At 48.7% G+C, this 21,433-nt stretch overlaps 1 protein-coding gene across 2 annotated transcripts in view; it reads left to right on the top strand.

Moving 5' to 3' along the window:
- The first annotated feature begins 436 nt into the window (after window positions 1-436).
- Window positions 437-21,433, top strand: part of LOC121297180 (uncharacterized protein KIAA1671-like) — a 54,141-nt gene continuing 33,144 nt past the window's right edge. The window contains exons 1-5 of one of the 2 annotated variants that reach the window (XM_041223288.1): window positions 437-932; window positions 10,457-10,548; window positions 15,252-16,904; window positions 17,222-17,345; window positions 18,140-21,148. In XM_041223288.1, coding sequence (XP_041079222.1) covers window positions 15,316-16,904; window positions 17,222-17,345; window positions 18,140-21,148 — 4,722 coding nt within the window. In that variant the 5' untranslated portion in view covers window positions 437-932; window positions 10,457-10,548; window positions 15,252-15,315. The remainder of the gene's footprint in view (window positions 933-10,456; window positions 10,549-15,251; window positions 16,905-17,221; window positions 17,346-18,139; window positions 21,149-21,433) is intronic. The other variant, XM_041223287.1, reaches the window with a different exon arrangement.

Below are 21,433 nucleotides of genomic sequence, written 5' to 3'. Positions count from 1 at the left end.
TATTAGGGTAATACGTAGGGTAAAAACTTAATGACCTTTGTAATGTGTTTTTATAATATATCGGATTTATACTCGATGCAGGACTCTCTGGGGATGGAAAGAAGACTCCAATCACTTAGCAGTTTGATCCATTCCCGGTTTTACCTTGGGTTTAATAAGACTCCTGAGCTAGTCACCTATACACTTAGGCTAATCAAACCCCTAGTAACTGGAACGGGCGAAACTGCTCTGCAACAGGAGTCCTGTTTTCATCCGTGCCACGTGTTGTACACACTCTCTAAAATGCGGATTGTCAATGCTTTGCAGAAAACGCGTTAGCTGAATACAAAAGCAATTTCTCGCCTGCTGCATCCCTACAGTTGTCCAGTAGGGTGTGCCTGGTGTCTATGGTACGGTCTGCCGAGGGTAGTTCTGCCAAACAGGTTGCTACCAGGAATATCAAAACAAAAGCCAGGCAGGGGGGCAGGCAAGCAACAGAGACGGGGGAACAGTGTCCCCACCTACAGGCTTATTGCGTCCAGCAGGGAAGGTTGCTGGCAAAAGCAAGCCTGCTGATTGATCGTTTCAGTTTGCTGCGCTTGTGCCGTAGTTTGTAGCAGCTATTTTTGTTTCCAGTTGGACTGGTCCGGGCAGTTTGCGAAGTAAAAGTTTCGGGGTTTATGTTTACTGGAGAGGAGGGACTTCACAGCGAGGCTTCCCCCTCTCGCCGCAGCACGCAGGCTTGGCTGTGTCTGACGCCGGCCAGTTAGCAAACCGAAAAGGTGAAACAGAGTCTCAACAGGTGGACTATGTTTAGAAGTCGGTGTTTGCTTTTTCTACCAGCGCATAACAACACAACACCGGCAAGACCACAGGAAGGAAGTTGCCTTGTTTAAAAAGAACAAAAACAACAACATTCCGGCCAGGACAATCCGTTTGGAAAACAAAACAAGGTAAGTGTGTTGTGTTTGTTTCGAAGCCACTCGAAATGAATGGGTTTGTTCCTAAGAGTGTGTGAGTGTGCTGGTTACAAACTACATTTAAAAACAAAACTTTGAGGGTGTGTGTAAATATATATATATATATATATATATATATATATATATATATATATATATATATATATATATATTAAAACAAAAGTATTCTTTTCTTTGGCTGCTATCTCGATCTTCCCTCCCTAGTGAAAAGTTTTATTTGTATACCCAATTAATCAAGATCTGTCAGGTTCCCATACACTATCGCCGGGGAAGTGCACAATAAGCGCCGCTTGCATTGTGTTTAACGTGGGACGGAGTTGTATTGTAAGAAAATTCAAAGTATCTTTTTTTCTCTCTCTTGAGGAAACGTTGTGTTTCCGAGCGATAAAGCGACGAGCACCGCACCGTACTGTCGCCAGGCTGGACAGAGTTGAGTTTTTGTTACTGTACAGTATTTGAACACAGCAATGACAATATTACATTTGATCCCATTGTAAATATTTTCAAAAACAAATTAAAATAATCATTAAATCATTTGATTTAATTCAATGTTGATCAACTGGGGAGAAAAAAAACAAAAAAAGAAAACACGAGCTTTTAAGATGCTGTAAATGCGTGTACACTAAACACGGCGCCGACACAGTAGTAACTTTATATAGCGTTAGTAAATATACTAAAAAAACAAACAAAAACAAAACCCCTCAAATGCACGCCTGGTATTCAAACTTTCTTTTGCAAGCGCGTATGCGGCTGATTCTCGTTGGCGTGCGTCCCGCGGTGTGCAGCGCTGTCTGTATTACATTTAAAAGCACGCAGTTCTGGGAGTAAGTAACTTCATTCACCCCGCTCTTTCCGCTTCAATTATGGATCCTGTGATGTGTTTGTAGACAGCAGCACCTAATCAGCTAACGCTTGTGTCCGCCACGCCGCGTTTGTTGGGATCTGATTAATTGTAAACCTTTTTCCTTAAGTTGTTTAACTCTGTGTTTTAATCAGGAGAGTACTCGCAATCTAATTGCATCTAATCTCGATTTAAAATGGGAAATAAAAATGTGTTGTTTCCAGGCCAGTGATACTGGGTGGGGTGGTCCTCTGGTCCCCTGCATTGTTTCTCATTCATTTCCAATGAGTCACAATGCCATGCTGTGCTGGAAACTGCAAACACTTCAAAGTGAGCAAACCCTTTTTCTTAACGCACCAGTGAAAAGAAAACAATGCACCCTTCCCACGCCAGCCACACAGTTCCAGGTTCCCTGGTTACAGCCTCCTTTAAGGCATGACCCCCCTGCACTCTCCACACATGCCCAAGCTGTGATTATCAAGAGGCCACTGACTCTGCTCAGGAGACATCCAGGTGCTAGTCTCCAAAGAAATGAGAGATTTCAAAATAGTTTACTGCGTCTAAGCAGGTGTGGAAAATATACATTAGCTGTGAAGTGTTGTCAGCCTCTCGTGTTGCCTTGGCTGCACGTGGCAGCGAGGGTGTGCCAGTTGAGATGCCAGTGTGTCAATGGGGGGCTAAGCAGGGTTCAAGGGAGCAGGGTATTGTGTTGTGTACTTAGCTTGTTGACTGGCCAGTTTGCTCACAACAGTAAACCGTGACCAAGGAATTTACATTGTAGTGTAAAATGTAATGCAATGCATGGCCTCCTCTTTAAATAAGGATATGACTCTTGGCTTCTCTTCAGTATTGCAAAGTATCGCATTACATGATGCCTACGTGATCGTCACAGAGCGGTTTCATTCATCATAATGAGCAGCTGTATTCCTGTGTGTAACGCGCACATGGTATGGTTTAGCGTCATGAATGGATGGCTGTGGATTGAGACAGGTTCATTATTAGACTCCTCTAAATGTCAGCGAGCAGGCAGGTTGGGTGTGTGCTTGTGGAGACGGCTGAAGTTAACTTTGTCTGCTATTGTTCGGGGGGGGGGGGGTGTTGTGGATTCCAGGTCTTTCCAGCAGTCATCAGCCAGCGCTATCATTTCTCAAATGGTGCGTCATATGTACCTTTTGGCTTCAGTTAGATTCTCGACCCAGGGGGGCAGCCCTCGCTGTGCACCAAAAACGGGGCACACAGTAGGTTACGTGGGGCCACGTGTGTCCCCGTCCCCTCACATCCCTACAAAATATTTTGCTGAGCTGTAATTATAGAAAAGCACATTGAGGTGTGAAGTAATATCCAGTATGCAAACGCATACAGCTACTGTGCCTGCATACTTCACTGAGTCTAATACACTACCTTTTGTTTATGTCTGTGCCTCCAAGACATTTCGTCTGGCATCCTGCATCTGGAGCCCATTGAAAGGAATCTGCTGGAGTGGGTCCGGCCCTAGACTCTGGAACACACGCCCTGCTGTAGGTGCTTCACAGAAAGCAGTCTCTTACCGTCTTCAGGTCTGAGCTGTAGTCTTCCTTCCAGGCTTGGGTTTTCATTTGTCAGGGATGTTTCATGGAAGGGCTACAGAGACTCTGCTAGCATGCCTGACCTTTTCCCATTTCCTGTATCTTTTATCCAGTGGAACGGATACTGTGTGCTGCAGAGCTGCTTTGTGATCAGCACGATGAAGACGCTGTGGCAGAAATGCTGTTTCCTGTGCAGTAAATAATAATAATAATATTAATACAGGTGTGTAAATATATATGTTAAATTAGCCAGGGGGAAGTGGAATAGTGCTCTGATGGAAATTCCTTGTGGATGCATTTAAAAGCTCATTTATTTTCTCCTGAGAAATAACCTCGCTCGATTTGATGAGTCGCCGGGTGTGTGCTCTCCCAGGCTGTTGGCATCGCTCTGTCTTGGAAAAGCACCGTCGTTAGCTGCTGAGCGAGCCTGCGTGTCTCTGAACCAGCCACCCCTAAAGCTATTAGCCTTCCTGGCAGTCGTGTTTGTTGAACAGATTTGATTTATTCTTCCTTGTCGCTCGTGTTGCTGCCTGAAGTGAAGCCTGTGCAATAAAGACCCGTTCCACGTTCCTTGTGTTGATGTTAAGGACTCTGGAAATCACTTCTTAGAAATTATAATCAAGATAAGGTTTCTTTAGGAATTGTTTGGCTCTGTAACTTTATAAATGTGTTACACCAAGTGTTTACAATGCAGAGGGTGCGCTCCAAACCAAACACACAGAACGTGGAATGAGCCCAAACAAACCAAAATACTTTCTTGTTTTAAAAGCTTGTTGGTCATGTGTCTGTTTAATACAAAGGAAATGTTCTTCTCCGATTCCCCAAATCTTTCTTTTCCTTGCTAAAAAAAATATTTATTTTTGTTCCTGGTAAAATGACAAGAAATGGAAAGTATTTGTATAGCGTGTTCTGAGAATTTTTTTTGTTGTATCTGAGGGTGTTTTCGTATTGAGTTTTCTGAAAAGAGAAATACCTAGCGAGTTAGTAAAAAGCTCTTGAATAATGCTGCTGTGAAACAGGGTTTGACTTCAGCAATCACGAGTGTTTCAGGAATATTTATCAAGTGATTATTACAAAGGTCTTGTGCAAGTCAGGGTGTTGCACAGTAACCCACAGGTACGGCAGCTGACTGACTGTGTGGGATGTGCTCAGAGTGTGTAGGTGCGGGACTCGCAGCATTGGTTCTGAATGATAATGTTTACAATGGAAGGACTCCAGTAGTTTCCCAGACACTCCCAGTCACACAGTACAGCAGAGACAGGTGCAGTATCTGGGAGGAGTGCTGTGGAAGCCAGGAGGCTGTGCACCTGTTCAGTTCATTATTCCACAGTGCAATTACTATCCAGTGGATAGTGGCGCTTCCTCTGTGCAGACCTTTGGTACCGATGTGATGCCTCTGTATCCTTGCACAACCAGACACTGCTAAGGTTTCGATCCAGTCCCCTGGTAAACGCAGTGTTCCTGAAGCCCAATCTTGCAATAAAGATTTGGATTCATTGTTGATCAGGTGTTAGTCATTACATTTTATTATATGTATTTATCCTTTTCTAAAGCTAACAGTGTATGGCTCTGAATGCACTGCATATTTTGATGAGTTACATATACAGGGTTTTCTGGATAAAGTTGCAGGTTTATTATGCTCATTCCTGCTTTAACAGACCTGGACGCATCGTTTTGCTTCAGCATTTCCTTTTCCAGAATAAAATTTTAAAAATGGGCAAGAACCAACGTGCTTCGAGTTCCTTACCTGAATGTTTGAAACGTTGACTTATGCAAAAAAACTAAACCGAGAAACACTGTGCTTGCAGTCTGCTTCCAGCTGTGTTTGGGATGCAGCAGAGTGCCTGGCTGCTGTGTTTCCCTGCTGAGGTCCCAGGACCTCATGCTATAATTTTGCATGCTCCGTAAAGCACTTTGAGAGTCTTGTCTGTCTGAATGCTGAGCTCTGCGGCTGGGCGGGGACGGGGGCTATAAAACGGTAATGGGTAATTATTAATCCACGTGGGCGCTCCCTGCTCTGCACTGCCCAGGAAATTGCCATGGCTAAAGGTCCGTTCAGGGAAGCACCCTCCTGCGTCACGCTGCTTTCTTTGGAAAAGGACGGTAATATTTTTAGCAAGCTGGTTCTTTAACCCATTGCATTAACCCCTTGACAGCCCATCTAGAGAACTGATCCTGCATAGGCCAAACTACACCCCAAAAAAGAGCCATCATAAATCATTGATTTAATATTTACAAAGTTGAGAAAAGAATCAACAAGGCACACTGTGTTTTTGGGTGTGTACAGTGTGGGTTGGGATTGGCTGGGAGTCATGTCCATATCCTTTGTTATTGTCATTGGATTTTAATTGGATTGCAGTAACAGCAGGATGCATCACGGCAGCGCTCTGCACAGAGATCCACGCGGTTCCTCACTCGACTCTTGTATTTATTGTGCAGTTTTTTTGCTTTGCTGATCTGGGTAATTTGCTCCCCACAGGAGCAGAATGCAACAGTGTTTTGCATTGCTAATCCTGGTAATTTCCTGGCTGTCACTGACAGTGATTTTAAAGGGCCTCCCCCTCTCCTTCTCTTAATCCCAGGAGTAACACATGTCGCATTTTGCTCTCTTAATCCCAGAGAATTAACTCTTGCAGAACACAGTAGGTGGTGGAAGTGTTTTCTCGTTGCTTTCCCCTTGGGCCGAGAGTCTTGAATCCAATGAAGAGAAAAGCAAAAAGCGTTTGTTTGTCAGAATTGGATCAGCTTTTTAAGGATGGAAAATTGTTTAAGATGCAGTGAAGGATGCACGCCAGTGTGTAAATCTGTGAGCCAAACTGGCATACTCCTGCAGTATTAAAATGAAATTATGTAGGGCATACACTTTCAAAAACATATGCCAGGCTATATTTGCTACAGGATTGACTTTTTCTCATATGCCAAAGGGAATATGGGGAGCATGGATGAGTATACAGTGAGAGGTAGCATAGCCTTAAAAACCACAGCGATTTATACCATTATCCCATCGTCTGCACCCCGAATCACTCCTGTGAGGTGATTCTGGATTTCTGTCTCGCTGCAGTTTGTCTCCATGGTTGAAGTGTGAAAGCAGCTCCAGCTGAGTGGTTGAAGATCATTTGTCCAGACTGCCGGCCAGGTCATGCAGAATATGTGCTGTGACTGCACTACCTTAATTGAAAGACCCTCCAATCAAGAGCTTTTTCACGCTGCTGTGATCTCAGTACAGTAGGGTGCTTCACGCCAGTGTGGTCTCGGTACAGTAGGGTGCTTCACGCCGGTGTGGTCTCGGTACAGTAGGGTGCTTCACGCCGGTGTGGTCTCGGTACAGTAGGGTGCTTCACGCCGGTGTGATCTCGGTACAGTAGGGTGCTTCACGCCGGTGTGATCTCGGTACAGTAGGGTGCTTCACGCCGGTGTGGTCTCGGTACAGTAGGGTTCTTCACGCCGGTGTGGTCTCGGTACAGTAGGGTGCTTCACGCCGGTGTGGTCTCGGTACAGTAGGGTGCTTCACGCCGGTGTGGTCTCGGTACAGTAGGGAGCTTCACGCCGGTGTGATCTCGGTACAGTAGGGAGCTTCACGCCGGTGTGGTCTCGGTACAGTAGGGGCTTCACGCCTCTCGGTACGTTCTTCACGCCGGTGTGGTCTCGGTACAGTGCTTCACGCCGGTGTGGTCTCGGTACAGCTTCACGCCGGTGTGGTCTCGGTACAGTAGGGTTCTTCACGCCGTCTCGGTACAGTGCTTCACGCCGGTGTGGTCTCGGTACAGTAGGGTGCTTCACGTCGGTGTGATCTCGGTACAGTAGGGAGCTTCACGTCGGTGTGATCTCGGTACAGTAGGGAGCTTCACGCCGGTGTGATCTCGGTACAGTAGGCTGCTTCACGCCGGTGTGATCTCGGTACAGTAGGGAGCTTCACGCTCTCTTCTCCTGTAGTTCGGATCAAGCTCTTCCCTGCTCCTCAAGCTCATTGGATTCTGCTTGTGGGGTCAGCAGGAAGACACCAGGGAGCAGTGTGGGTTTCTGTGGCTGTGGTTTCCACGGCGACTGTAAATTCAGCATGGAAGATAAGAGCCTGGTGCTTCAAACAAGGCGAGTCAGAAGTGACCAGAAAGAAAGAAGAAACAGACAGGCTTTATTAAGTGCTTTGTTGTCCTGTCTAGTTACAGCTCTGGAAAGAATTTTTAAAGAGACAGCTCAGTTTATCCGACTTGTTCATCATCCCTACTGAAGCATTAGCTGTTTGTGCTCTACCTGCCCTTGATTCCAGCTGCCAGCTGTTTGCATGTTGCCATGAACATTCAGAAATCCACTAACTATACAGTGCATAGCTGCCAACAAGTAAATACAACAACTTCCACATTACTAGTTTTGTAACAAAAGAAGTTTTACTTTAAAAGTGGTGCAAATTGCATTTTGATGTAAATGCCTTGATAAATGTTTTTTTTTTTTTTGTATTTTTGCTGCTCCTCGTAAAACGTGATTGGAGTGAAATCAATCTGCTGTGCGTTCGGTGGGAATCTTGAATTATCTCCAACCCTGCAGCAGCAAAGTACCCCCCCCCCCCCCCCCCCCCCCCCCCCCCCCCCCCACACACACACACACACACACACACACACACACAGATATGCAGTTGAAGACATTGGGCAATTTCTCTTTGCGCTGGGAACTGGCAATGCAGGCTGTTTGTTGTAAACAAGCAATGTGAGTGAATGGTCTAGCGATCCGCACCACTGAATTGTGACGATCTGTTGACTTACTCACCCCTGCGCCCATCCACAGCCCACACCACTCCCAGCTCCTCAGAGTGACCGGGTGAGTCGTTCTATGTGTTTAGAGTATCGATGGCTGTTTTTTTCCCCCCCTTAGTCTTGAATCATTAACGTTCTTGTTTATCAGGGCCTCTGAAACCAGCTGTTTTTTGTCTGTTCTGTTGTGAGAGCTTGATAATTCAGTCCATTTGAAGTCTCTAGTTAACTGTGTCTTGAAAAACTTTTATAATTGGCAGCTTTAGTTCCCATATGTGCTTCTGCAAGATAAACAAAACCAAACCCTTTATCCTGACCTCGGGGATGACGGCGTTCATCCTCTCCAGACCTCCGGGATGACATCAGAGGCAGTGATTGTTGTACTGATTCAAAATGTAGAATTGCAGCAGTTGCTTTTGGATTGCAGGGATGGCAATAAGACTCCTATTGCTTAGCAGTTTCACCCATTCCAGTTTTTACTATGAGCTTGATTACCCCCAGTGTATAGGTAACAAGCGCAGGTGCCTCTTATTAAACTCACAGTAAAACCCGGAATGCATTTTTAAATCTGTATTTATTAATTTTTTTAGCACCCGACTCCAGCCCCAGTCTGATGAGTGGTTTCGATGCTGAACCGATGTTCGTAATAATAAAGTATGTTTTAACACAATGGCTTGTTTGTAAATACATCCTTCAGTTATTCATTTTGAACTCATCAGACCCAACCCCCCCTTTTCTGGTTTTATCAACTGTAAGAGTTGAATCTCAGCATTATACCAGAATTGCATTGAACTTTGTAAGCAAGCTGTGTACTCGCTGCTCCTCTCTGTTTTACATGACAATTCAAGGCTCACTCGGGAAGTGAGGAGCATGCATCTTGAGAGGGGATTGAGTTCAAAACAATCTGATTCAATGCAAGGCTCAGCATAGCAGTAGGTGTCCCGGATGAGAGGAACTTTGTATCCCACGTGTTTACTCTGAGTTCGTTTTTAAATCAACACATTTATAAATAGGTGTGTTTTATTTATTTATTTATTTAATATCTGTCTTCAAATACTTAAAGGCAATTACTCAGAAAATCCAAGCGCTGGCACACCTGTAGATGGTAGAATCTCACTGTGATGCTTTCACGTATCTGATTGCTAGTCCTGTGCTGGTTGAGGGGTGGGAGCCCATGCTCTGGCAGTGTCTGTATTCATGGCCTCGCTCCAGATCTGTTGCACAAAGCTCGTTCTCATACCTGCTGTCGCTGCCTTCAGAGTCTCAGGTTCTTATTAATAACAGGGATATAGTGAGTCGCTTGTTAGCAGAGCCTCGCCCAGAGCTACATTAAACAAAGAAGTAATACTGAGGTAGAGGTGCAGGTCGTTCCCAGTCCAGCTCTAGAGGAGTGTTAGACGGGGGGGGGTGGGACACCACTGCCCCCCTCCCCTGGATTTTACATGGGCTGTATTTTTCGGTAAAGCTGGCCTAGCCCTGCTCCTCATCCAGAGAGTTTTGCACTGTTACACCTGAGCAGAGACACGTTGCATCATTTGAAGAGGTCTCTCGCATTAAAGGCACACCTGAGAAACCTGGGATAGGATTTTGTGTCTTAAGCTGGGGGAACACAAAGCCACTTTTATAGGAACCGTGGCTTGAAACCTGGTTGCGGGAGACCTAGTTTGAGGCAGCTTTGCTATATCAAACCCCAAGTCTCCCCTGATGCAGTGGCTGGAAACTTAGTCTCCTGAAACCAGGTTCCAAGCCTCACAGCGGCTTCTCGTTCCCTCAGCGTTGCATTTAAACCTTGGTAAGAAAGCGGAGGATCCTGCCTAGTTTCAGGTGAGAGTGTTCTAGCACACTGTAACACTGCGAGCACGTTCCCCAACAGGACATTGTTAGGTGTTGGTTCAGCTGCTCTGTGGATTAGTTGAAGTGCAGCAGACTCAGTAGAGTCTCTTCACAGACTGCTGGTTGCATGGAAACAATGCAAAATGCCCGATACTCCAGGCTTGTGCTATTTACAAATCTCCACAAAGGATTCCCGGTGTACTTTGCATACAGTATGGAAAATATCCATTCTCTGTGCAGCTGTGCCGGGGGGGTTGATTCGGTAAAGTGGTAGGTTTTTTATATATACTTACTTTACGGTGCTGGTACAGTAACCTGTATTTGATATTTAAAGAGCACTCTTGTGTTAAGGACTTGTGTTAAAGTTTCATGTTAATTTACACTCTGTACACTGTGCACATGCTTGCAGTAATGTATAGAGGCTCTTGCCCCTGCTGCGTGTTTTCAGTGCTGGGTTTCTTTCCACAGACCAGAAGGAGTGTTTACGTCTTTTTTGTTTTTGTTTTGTTTCAGATGATGTTGCTGTCCCATCTGCTGTGATGACATCACAGGCACGTCGTTGCCATAGAAACCAGGGCCCCCGCACACGTAGCTGACTCAGGCAGGTAAGCACAAGGTCATGTGATCACGGATTCTCTCAGCGATTTGAGAATAGTTCTGCCACACACACCTCCCCCACGTGTAGTACACCACAGCATAATGTTTCTGACGTCAGAAACTTCAGATGAAAAAGTGTTGATGTGAGAAAATGCAAGTGGAGTTTATATTTTGAAACTTTGTTTCGCAGCCCTCCCACCAGACTGCATCCCTTCAGAGAGGCTTAAACTGGGTTCACGACCAAAACAGCCACTTCCTCTCGGAGCCCTGACACCGCAGCTTCTCACAAACTTTCTTTCACTCTTTCTCTGTTCAGCTCCACATTTCTTTGTAGATCTTCTCTTGTCAGCGTCACAAGGCCAGAATGTGGATGGCAGGCCTGCACATTCAGTCAGTCAAGTTTCAGATCTGTCCCTTGATAAGCACAACCTTCAAGTATGCTGAAACGTAGGCGGGGCTTTGTCTGATATTTGCACGAGTTCTGGTCTCTAAAGGGTTTGGCTGCCAAAGACTTTGAACATGACGATGCAGCTTCTTATAACTGATAATGCTGCGCTCCCCTGAGCGCTGGTAGTGTTTCTAATGAAGACCGTCTTTCTTGTGTGCACGGACCTTGAACACTAGCCAAACCTACGTGGTAAAAAAATAAATCATTTGCTGAAGATGCAGACACATGGGTACAGGGCGGTCGTTGTTGAGCTGTGCAGCAGGTGAGCGTTTCAGATAATACAAGGCTGCCTCCGCTGCCTTGTTTGAGAGCCTCTGTAGCAAAGCCCAAGCGGTTCTTTAGACCTGCCGGTTGCAGTTCAGATCAGTCTGTGCTGCTCCAAAGTGCTGGAGTGAGCCTGTAAATGACAGCGCTGTGCTAACTCTGCACCACACCCTGTCATTACACAGGCTAAGCACAGGTAAGCGAGGCAGGCTGTAATCACGTGCTGTTACTTTGTTACTCTAGAGCTTTAATGCGTGCTAATTTGGGAGTGTGTGTGTGTGTGTGTGTGTGTGTATGTGTGTGTGTATACAGTCTAAACAAGTTTTGACACAAACCCGTATTGTAAATTGAAGTGTTACTGATACAGCCTGGCAGCTCTTTTAAAAACGTATTGTTCTAAACTTCTCATATGTGAACAAAAGAGTCCCTCTCTGTTTCAACCCTCCTCCCACCTCCAGAAAGCAGCTGAGAAACAGCAGAGGCATCCTCCTGCAATAAGTAACGTGTTCCTCCCCTGCTTTGATGCACACTTTTGGAAAATGAAAAGTTCATTTTGGGAACCATGAGCAAAAGTCTATGACCCCTGATTACTGATAAGTTTGTGAGACTGCAAGTGTTATTATTCCACAAAACCAACCCCCCCCCCCCCCCCCCCCCCCCCCCCTGCAGCACCTGACACAAAGGAGCCTGTGAAGGAGAAGGGAGTGCTGCCTTCCATTGAGGAGGCTTTTCTTCCTGTGTTAGTTCTGTAAAGGGTGTGCTATGTTCCCGAGTTGAAAGAGGTTCAAAGTAACCTTGCCAGATAGCTGAGAATGGAGTGTATTATGTGAGTGTTATTATTGTGGTGCTGGAGAGTTTTTAGATAGATTGGCACACTAAGTGTGTGACTATCCTTCACAGCGCAGTGGATTTCTTTAGAATGTTTCGTCAGGATAACAGCAACACGAGTCCTGTGGGTGCAGCAGAGGATATGAGTTCCAGTGCACAGTCCTGCGGGGTCTCCTGGCAGCCTCGTTTTTTTTTAGTGTTGTGGAGACAGTCAGTTTCTCCCATCTCGTCCCAGCCAATGAAATGAACAGTGAATCGCTGAGCTCGGCTCCTCCACAGCCAGACCTCTCTGAAGGGGTTTCAGGAAGGAGTGGCAGCAGAGAGGAGGCAGCGTGGAGAGATTGACCAGATCAGAGCTCTGCTCTGCCTCACTGACCGCACAGGCAGCCAGGCTCGGGCTCCAGGCCTGCTTTTCAGTGCCAGATCCTTTTTAAAATCCAGCTCCTTCGAAGGAATTGGAATTGATAGATTAGAGGCATTCATAACTGGTGTGATTGTTCAGCTGCTTTCATGTGAAGCCAGTTGAATTGATGTAACATGTTGCCACTGTGAGAAGCTCATTTTAACAGATTGCTGCTAGTTACAATGTTTGAGCAGCGATGTGTTTGGAATTGATTAAAAGGAAATGGGAACTGGAATTGGGAATTGATTTTTAGAAGGAATTGACCCCGACCCTGGTGGCAGTGAAGCAGATTCATGACGACGCAACACGAAACTGTGGCTGGCAGGTGTGTTTGTGAATTCATGTGTTTGGGACGGCTGCAAGGTTCTCTGTTTCAAGTCAGGACACAGGTTTGAAAAGCCTCCGGACTCCCTGATGCTCGAGCCAGCGGTTCCGAGACTCCCTCGGTCGATTCCTCCCACAGCTCTCCGTTTCAGGGAGAATGTCTCGCCGCTAATTAAACACCAACACCAATACAGCGGGGAAGCTGTGTCAGCACACAGGAGGAAGCTGTGCTGGAGAGAGTTCAGTTCACACTCCGCTCTGCACATTCCTGCAGGACACCGGGGGTTTTATTATACATTGTGCAACTTCCTTTTTTAAATCCACGCGGGTTGCAATCACTGTAGGCCACATCTAAATAGCAGAAACTGTAGAAGGAAGCATAACTTCATGCAAATAAGCATGTGGGCCGTACCTCTCTTTTACAATGAGGATTGCTAGGGCTGTGCTTGGAAATAGACGACACACCGTGAGTGATCAGAGTCCTGTAGTTCTGGCTTGTTTACTGTTTTTATAACGAGTACAATATTTGAGAAAATGAAGCATGTTTTAAGCCTATGCTAAACAGCATTACTTTCCTTGGATCAGGCGCTGCATCTGTCCAGCAACACTGTGGAATTTGGAATATTCTGTCGCTGTGTTTGAATGAATGTCTGCGCAGTGTACTGTATGTACAGTAAACAATCTCGCAAGAGCCTCTCTCTCTCTCTCTCCTAATGGGGCACTTCGCCCAGTCCAGCCCGGGGGCAGTGCCCGGGAGCAAGTCTGATCTGTTCCTTGTGGCTCTCCTGCCATGGTGAGCAGGCATCTCGTGTTAGATTGGGGTTCCCTGAGCGCAGGCATGTGATCTGTATTGACTCACATACCTATCAGTACACAGAGCGCCCTATTGACTAAACACGGGATACATAGAGTAGCAGAATAGCTCTTTCAAAATGCAGACATCTGTTATTATTATTATTATTATTATTATTATTATTATTATTATTATTGATCCTATTTATTTCTTCATTGTCTGAGTAACAGTATTTATAATATAGATGACTCAGTGTGTGTGGCACTGTCTGTCTGCGTCTCGGTTTTGTTTACAGGTGTTTTGCATTCTTTCCTGCGTGAGTGGGTGCAGCTTCAGTAGTTGGGTGCTGGTGTCTGTTTTTTTTAAATGTCAGGGATCCATGCTGGATACAAACCCACAGCCATAGACAACCAGCATTAAATAAAACAAAAACTTAACTGTAACCACACAGCTGCCTGCAGCTACAGATCAGCTGGAATTACCAAGTGTGACCCTGCGCTATTACATTTCTCACAGTCTGCAGAATCTGGAGAGAGCCGCAGGTTATCCCTGAATACTGCTTGATGTTGTGATCGTTGTGGCAAAGCTGCAGTTTCAGCTGGCACTAGCGCACTGTAATTGAATACACAGGCTTGCCGGTGCTGTAGCTGTATCTTTTTTAATTTAGTCGTTTGCCCGTGTCGTTTTCAATAGCGGGGAGTGCAGGGCAGTTTTCATGAGGAGGAGTGAACCGATTTCTGTCTTTGCCTGTGCCCTGGGTGCTTTCAGCATTCACGCTGCAGACCAGCAGAGGTAATGGAGCACTCCTCCAGAGACACGCTGGGGGGGGGGTTGGGTTTCTCAAGGACAGGACAGTACGGGCGGAAGTCAAGGCTCCCATTACGCAGCTAACTGATCCATTCCTATGAGCCTTGTTTGCAAGTGACCTCCGTGAAAGATGCAGAGCCAATCATAGTCCCTCCTACACAGTGGGGTTGATGTTAAAAACGAGGAGTGCACGAAGGTGCAAGGCTAGTGCATTAAACCCTGGCATCATCTGTTCTAAACGGGGTGTAAAAAAGAAATCCAGTCCAAAAAGAGATGCTACCCACTCCCTCCCCCCTTCCCAAGTGAAGAAGTGACATCGTTGGATTCCTCAGTCTAAACTCTTACTCCTCTCTTTTCTTTCCCTAGTATTTTGATAGCTGCTGTTAGTATTATGTGGCTTTCTGGCTGCACTCATTCAGCACCGTTTTCAGTTTGCGAGATCGCTGCAGTAACGATTGCTACCCTGCGTTTTTCTTTTTTCCCTTTGGAAACCCGATCCCCTGTCTCTCGTTGTGAGAAGCTGAAATCACGCGGCACTTTCTCTGTGTCTGCTGGTAAAGACAGAGCCCTGTTGATGACAGCTTTCAGAGAAACTGCTCTGGAGTGCTTCAGTAATCTTCTGTTATAAAATACAATACAGTGTAATAGAATAGAGTGCATCAGTGGTAGTGCTGGAGGTGGAGAGAGCGGGAAGGAATGGACAGCAGCCTTATAACGCTGGTCTTCAAACTGTTATTCATTTAGTGACCCTGTGCAGGAGAAGATGCTTTGGTTTGGTGAATAGCTGGAATCTCTTCTTTGAACATCACATTGACTCTTGTGTGTCCTGTCTTTGTCTCCTCAGATCCCCCATGCCCCTCCCCCTCGGACTGGTTCAGTTGCTGGATGCTCAGACCTCCGCACAGTAAATGGCAACGCGGGTGGAGGTGAAGGGACCCCCCCTGGGCCTTTCAGAGCCGCGGGAGCGAGTGAGTGAGAGCCGTCTCTCCAGAGCCCATATCAGCCCACTCACAGACTCCAGCAACAAGGCTCCGGAGCTGGGCCCTGGGGCGCTCATCCTGCCCGAGGAAGGCAGCAAGCCAGCTCAAACCTTCAGCCCCGGAGGCAGCAGCAACAACGTGCCCTCCCTGGGGCCCAAGCCCAGACTCACCCCCAAACCCTTCGCCCTAGAGAAAGCCCCCATCATGAGGCCCATTGCTGCGCCCAAGCCGGCCCCCAAGCCTAGTATTGTCCCTGGAAAGCTGGCTCTGACACCGAGCGGGCCGGCGATGCCGTCGGAAAGCAGGACTGCTGAGCCCCCCAAACCTGCAGCGCTACCCAAAACCAGGACACTCCCAGAGACGGAATATGGGTTCACACAGATCGAGCCACTCAGAGTCACCTTGTACGAGACCTTCACTATTAAGAGTGCCCAGACCATTGGGGCTGGACAGCAGGAGCGCCCCTCTGCAGAGACGAGGCTCACGGAGGACCCCAGACCCGAGGGGTCCCCCAGGCCTGCTGAGCGGACAGCCCAGCCTGAGAGGCGCCTGGCCGCCTTCCCAGGCAGCTCTCTCTCCAGGGCCAAATCGATGGGCTTCCTGGACAAGGCGGCGGTGGATCAGGACAGTGAGGCCGGCAAGGCAGTGGGGAGCGAAGTGCCTGACAGCCAGGCCTATGAACCCAGGGTGCGAATGAGAAGCAAAGCCAGGCCTGTGTCGGCCATGTTCCCCAGCCCGGGCAACGATTGCAGCCGTGCTAATCAGGGTTCGGAGCCCCCCTCCCAGGCTGAGAAGCCCTGGCTGCGCTCCCCGAGGCCCCTCTCCATGGATCTGACCGCCAAGTTCGAAGCCATCGGGCTGTCGCAGAGCCAGAAGAGTGGCAGGGGCCTCGCGCCCCCCGAGGAGAGCAAGGAGAACATGCCGGCGGCTCCTAGGAAGCATTCGGACACGGGTTCAAGAGGTGAGAAGGTACCTGAGCTCAGAGGCTTCCAAAAGAAGGAACCAACAGACGCTCCTGGGAAGAAAGCTGAGAAAGTGGAGGAGCCAAGATTGGAGCCGGACGAAGGGTGGAGCACAGAGATGGCAACATGGGAGGGCGAGAGGGAAACGGGAGGCCAGGAGGTCACGGTGAACCGAGGTGCTCCAGGGAAAGAGGCGTCAAAAAGCGTTCCAGAGGAGAAGCCTCTCGCTCCCATCCCTGCTGCCGCTCCCTCTCCCTCTCTTGCTCTGGGAAATTCTCAGGTGACCAAACGCGAGGAGGAAAACAGGGCACCCCCTTCTGGTGGGAATATTAAGCGCCGCATCAGCCTGCTGCTGGAATCCAGCTTGGTGGGCATGTCTAGTTCACCGGGGGCAGAGTCATCTCCCCCGGCCACACCCCCAAGTGCCACTGAGGTCATCAACGTGGGGATCAAGCAGCGAATCAAGGAGCTGAAAGTGGACATGCCCGAGGCCAAACCTGAGCCACAGAGGAGGTCCTACCAGCCCCGCCCACGCTCCTCAGACCTCACCAAGCGGTAAGGGCGACTTTATTACACCTTTTTGTATTTTTATATTTAACCAGTAGTGCTCCACAGTCACTCAGAACTACCCCTCAGGTCACTGTTATCTTGCCCACCAGACGTGCAGGAGTATTTGCTTTGAGCTGTGGCGTGTTTGTTTTGTTACTGTGTGCTTGTGTTTGCGAGTGTTCAGTATCATTTCAAAACCAACAACAAACACAGCTCCCCTAGCGGCAACTGAACAAGAAATATAAAGAAAAGAGGTGAAGGTTGAATGGGAGCAAGCTGCTCGTGTTGATTTTTGGTTAAGCTGGTTTTTCGGTCTGTCTCAGGTTTTCCACAGAGGCAATGAGCCAGGAGACTCTGTCTTCCAGTCCCGCCACGGAGAAGACTGCGACAGAGATGGAGGGAATGAGGAAGGGGCCTGAGAGAGAGAACCAGGACCAGTACAGAAAGGTGGGGGAATCCTCGTAGTCCTACAAACTTTGCTGAATTGATTCTAAAAATATAAATAAATCAGTAATCACAGTTAAAGAAGCCCAGGAATGTGCTTTAGCAGTGTCAGTTTCCAGAGGCAGTAGCTCACAGCAATCTCCCTGCTGCTGATCCCCAGGCTGGTTCTGCTTTGAAGTGCCGCGTCGTTCCCAGCCTCTCTCCAGCCTTGTGTGTGGAGAGGCTGTGTGAACTGGGACAGGGACTCTGAAGGAGTGACCCAGCCCCCAGACTGCTTGCTTCCCAGGCCCTGGTTTACACTGAGAGCTGAGAGGAGGATTCCTATTAACCCCCCTGGGAACACAATCAGTGTAGCGCTCCGAGCTCAGCCAGGGAGCAAGCACCTTTCACCTCAGTTTTATGTTGATTGTTTTATTATTAGTGCTCCCTCGTTACAAAGTGTGCCTTTGTGCTCCGTAATGCACTTTGATTCATCGTTTTGCAACGCAGATACCGCAGTCTCTTAATGGCTCCTCAGTACAACAGTACAAAGAGAAAGCACTGGAATTATTATTAAGATCCATTTTGTCAAAGACATTGAGAAAGAGGCTCCCTAAAAATCTGTATCACTGACATGGTAGAGAGCTTAGTATTAGTTTGGGCTTCTTCAGTATGTGTTTAGAGGTGATGCTGCAGTTTGACGCATTCACGATAAAATAACATTTTTGCGAACGAAAATTTTAAAATCACTGTCTGCATTGATGACGAATTGCAATCGGGCACTAAAGCTGCTTCCTCTTTTTTTTTTCCCCTTACAGACTGAGGACCCGTCCCCTAGCCAGAGTGAGCAGATAGATTCCAAATTCCCGGAATTCTCCTGGAAAAGCATGAAGTCCACACGACCGGTTCCTGAAAATCTTCCGTCGCCGAAGCCTGAGGTGGTGAATCAGGTGCCTCGGAAGGGCAGCATCCTGGGAGAGAATCTGCCTCAGGGACCTGAGTGCGAGAGCCTTCCACAGGCCTCCGAACAGCAGCAACCAGTGGGTAAGAAGCCAGACAGCAAAGCCAGGGACGACTCCTATTTCTCCTTCCAGACAGTGAGGGCCTCCCTGTTTGAAAACTATGTGGTAAAGCAAAAGGTGATGGAAGCCCACATCTACTCGGATAATTCGAATCCGAAACAAGAGAACATTGGAGGGAGGAGCGGGGTGCCTGAGCTGGACCAGGGCCAGTCCCCTGACTCTCTCCGCTGGGAGAGAGAGAGGGAGAGATCTGGAACCTGCGTCTCCTCTTCTTCTTCAGAGTCCTTCCGCAGAAGTCTTCCCAACAGAGATAAAGACCGCAAGAGCTCTCCATCAACGGCTGCCTTGCGAGATGAGCCCTCTCTCCTCGTCACCAGGGAGGTTTTGCCCAAATGCGTTGTAGAGTCTGTAAGGGTCGATCATGTCTTCGACACCATTCAAGCGGTCAGCGAGAAGGCGGTCAGCGAGAGCGTGCCGGTCGCACTAGAGGACAAAGCCATGACCCTTCGATCCCGGAGGCCGGCCGCGAAGGACACCCGGGACAGTGAAAGTCCTTCAGTTCAGAGCCAGGGGGTCAAGCAGCAGCCAGTCCCAGGGAGCGCTCCCAAATGGGAACCAGTGCCAGAGATATCCGATAAAAGAGAGCTCTCTAGGAATCTGCCTGCTGAGGAGACACAGTCTCTGGGTGCCAGCAGGATGAACAAGAGCAGGATAAGAACAGAGGACAGCATGACCGACCAGCAAGCTGTACCGGAAAGGGTCAAAGTTCCTAGAGAGGAAACTGTTCGGGGAGTGGCCGATGACAGGCCACTGGGAAGCAGATGGACCAGGGTGAAGCCCGACGAGGGTCCTGCTGAAACCAAACAACCGTCCAGGGGAGCCAAGTACCTGAGGGTGGGGTCGCTGTGCAAGTGGAGGGCCGAAGCCCTGAAGGAGAAGGACGAGTATTTTAAGAAAGAAGCGCCGCCCGCTCAGAGGGGCAGTTCTCTGGACGCCTACAACTGGAGCTCATCGGAGAAGAAGCCCCGCAGGTCGGAGACAGAGTCAGCCGAGTGTCCCTCCACAACGGAAACTCATTCACTCTCCAAGGGAGAGGCCAGAACATTTAAGCAGGAGCAGAGCCCGGGTCCGGTCCTCTCCACGCAGGGGAAGACTGCGGTCAGTGAGTTTGAAGAGTTTAGCAGAGTGAAGGAGAACGAATACCCTTCTCAAGTGCCTCCTGGAGACCACAGTAGGGCAGCAGCCTCCGTTGGCAAACAGGGGACTAGCTTGAGGACCAGGGAAGACAGGCTGGCAAGCAGTGGAGCCGAGGACGTCGTGGCACCAAAGAGCTTGAAGACAACAGACCAAGGTGTTGGGTTGAAGCAGCGTGGCAATACCAGGCTGCGAGACACTCCTCCCAAGGAGAAGAGAAAGGACTCTGAGCCCAGGGCCACTTATTTTGCACTGACTGGTCAGATGCCAGACTATCCGCTCGAAAGCCTGGGATCCAAAACCACGCAGCAGCCCTCCGAGGGCACGGGGGTAGAAGTAGCCTTTGATGATTTCTCAGTGAAGTCTTACAGAAGGTGGGGGTCTCAGGGGCAGGTCTTGAAGAGGAATCCCTCTTTGGAAGCTGCCTACGGGAAGTTGAAAGAGAAGGACTTGGGGATTGAAGACGCTCCCAAGAGTTATGAACGGATGGCAGTGGGTGGCAGGAGTGATGAAGCTGGGGAGGAGACCGGCAGTAAATCTCAAATGAGACGAAAGGTCCTGAATCAGGATGCAGTGCTGTACGAGAGGAGGAGGGACATCCCTGAATCGGAGAAGCCTGCCTACCCCGACCCACAGAGCAACCAACCGCCTCAGGGCAGCCGCGAGATGGAGGTTGATGGTGTAACAAAGTGGAACGCTCCCACCTCCAGAGCTGAGGAAGGCTACAGGATGGGAGTCCAGGATACTGATGCCCTAACTGTAGAATACAAAGGCATGTCCTCGAAGGTGACTGACCCCTGGCAGAGGAGGCTCGAAGAGGGTTACTATCCCCTTGCAAGGACTTCCAGGGGTTCATCACAGCCTTCCACAGACCTGGACAGCCCCACTGGGGCCAGGACCTACGCAGGTTACCAGCCTAGCGACCTGCCCAAGCCAGAACCTCAAAAACCAACAGGCTTTGTAGATTCCTATTCCAGGGAGGAAGGGAGGGCTAAACCTGACTCCCTGCACCTGGAAACCACAAGGCATTCTCCCCTAGAGAGAAACTCCTCCAGGGATGATGTTCCTGCTACAAGCAGGAGTTCGGAGGAGGACTGGAGACGGGGCTACAGGAGGAACACCCCCAAACCTTCCGGGGTGGAGCATTTGGAGACTGTCAGGGATTCGGATCGCAGCATTGGCAGGGGAAAGAGGGTTGGATATGCGGTGGATGAAGCCCTGGATAGCAGACTCAAACAGAGGGTCAAGGAGCCCTCTGGCAAGCCGGTCCCTAGCCAATCGGCCAGGCTGGAGAACGACTGGTACATTCCCAGAGCGTCTGTGAGCAACGAGAGGCACGGCCAGGAGTCCAGGTCCCGTCTACCCAAAGAGACAGCAGCGCCTGCCGGGGCCCCTTACGAGGCAGACGCTAGGAGACAGTCCAGGAAGAAGGAGCAGGAGTTAGAGCCCCACTATCCTGAGCCCAGGAAACAGGGGTACCTACCGGCCCAGGACAGCCCTGTCGCCCCAGCGGAGCCCAGCAGGGGAAGGCAGAGCTTCCCTCAGGAGAGCGGACTGAAAAGGAGCAAGAGCATGCACCGTCCGCGAGCCCTTACTTGGGGAGAGAAGAAGGTAAGGACAAGGCTGTCTTTGCTCTTTAGTTTAGCGTTGGTATCCAATTATCCCACACTGCATAATAAATAATAATAAGTGGAGGGTGTTATAATCTACAGGGCATCTCTGCACACTGACACGCACATCATCTACAGGGCATCTCTGCACACTGACACGCACATCATCTACAGGGCATCTCTGCACACTGACACGCACATCATCTACAGGGCATCTCTGCACACTGACATGCACATCATCTACAGGGCATCTCTGCACACTGACACGCACATCATCTACAGGGCA

The sequence above is a fragment of the Polyodon spathula genome, chromosome 22 (assembly GCF_017654505.1).
Source record: "Polyodon spathula isolate WHYD16114869_AA chromosome 22, ASM1765450v1, whole genome shotgun sequence".
In the NCBI taxonomy this organism is placed as follows: Eukaryota; Metazoa; Chordata; class Actinopteri; order Acipenseriformes; family Polyodontidae; genus Polyodon; species Polyodon spathula.
Note: the sequence above shows the minus strand (reverse complement) of the source record. Positions and strands in the feature narration are given on the sequence as shown.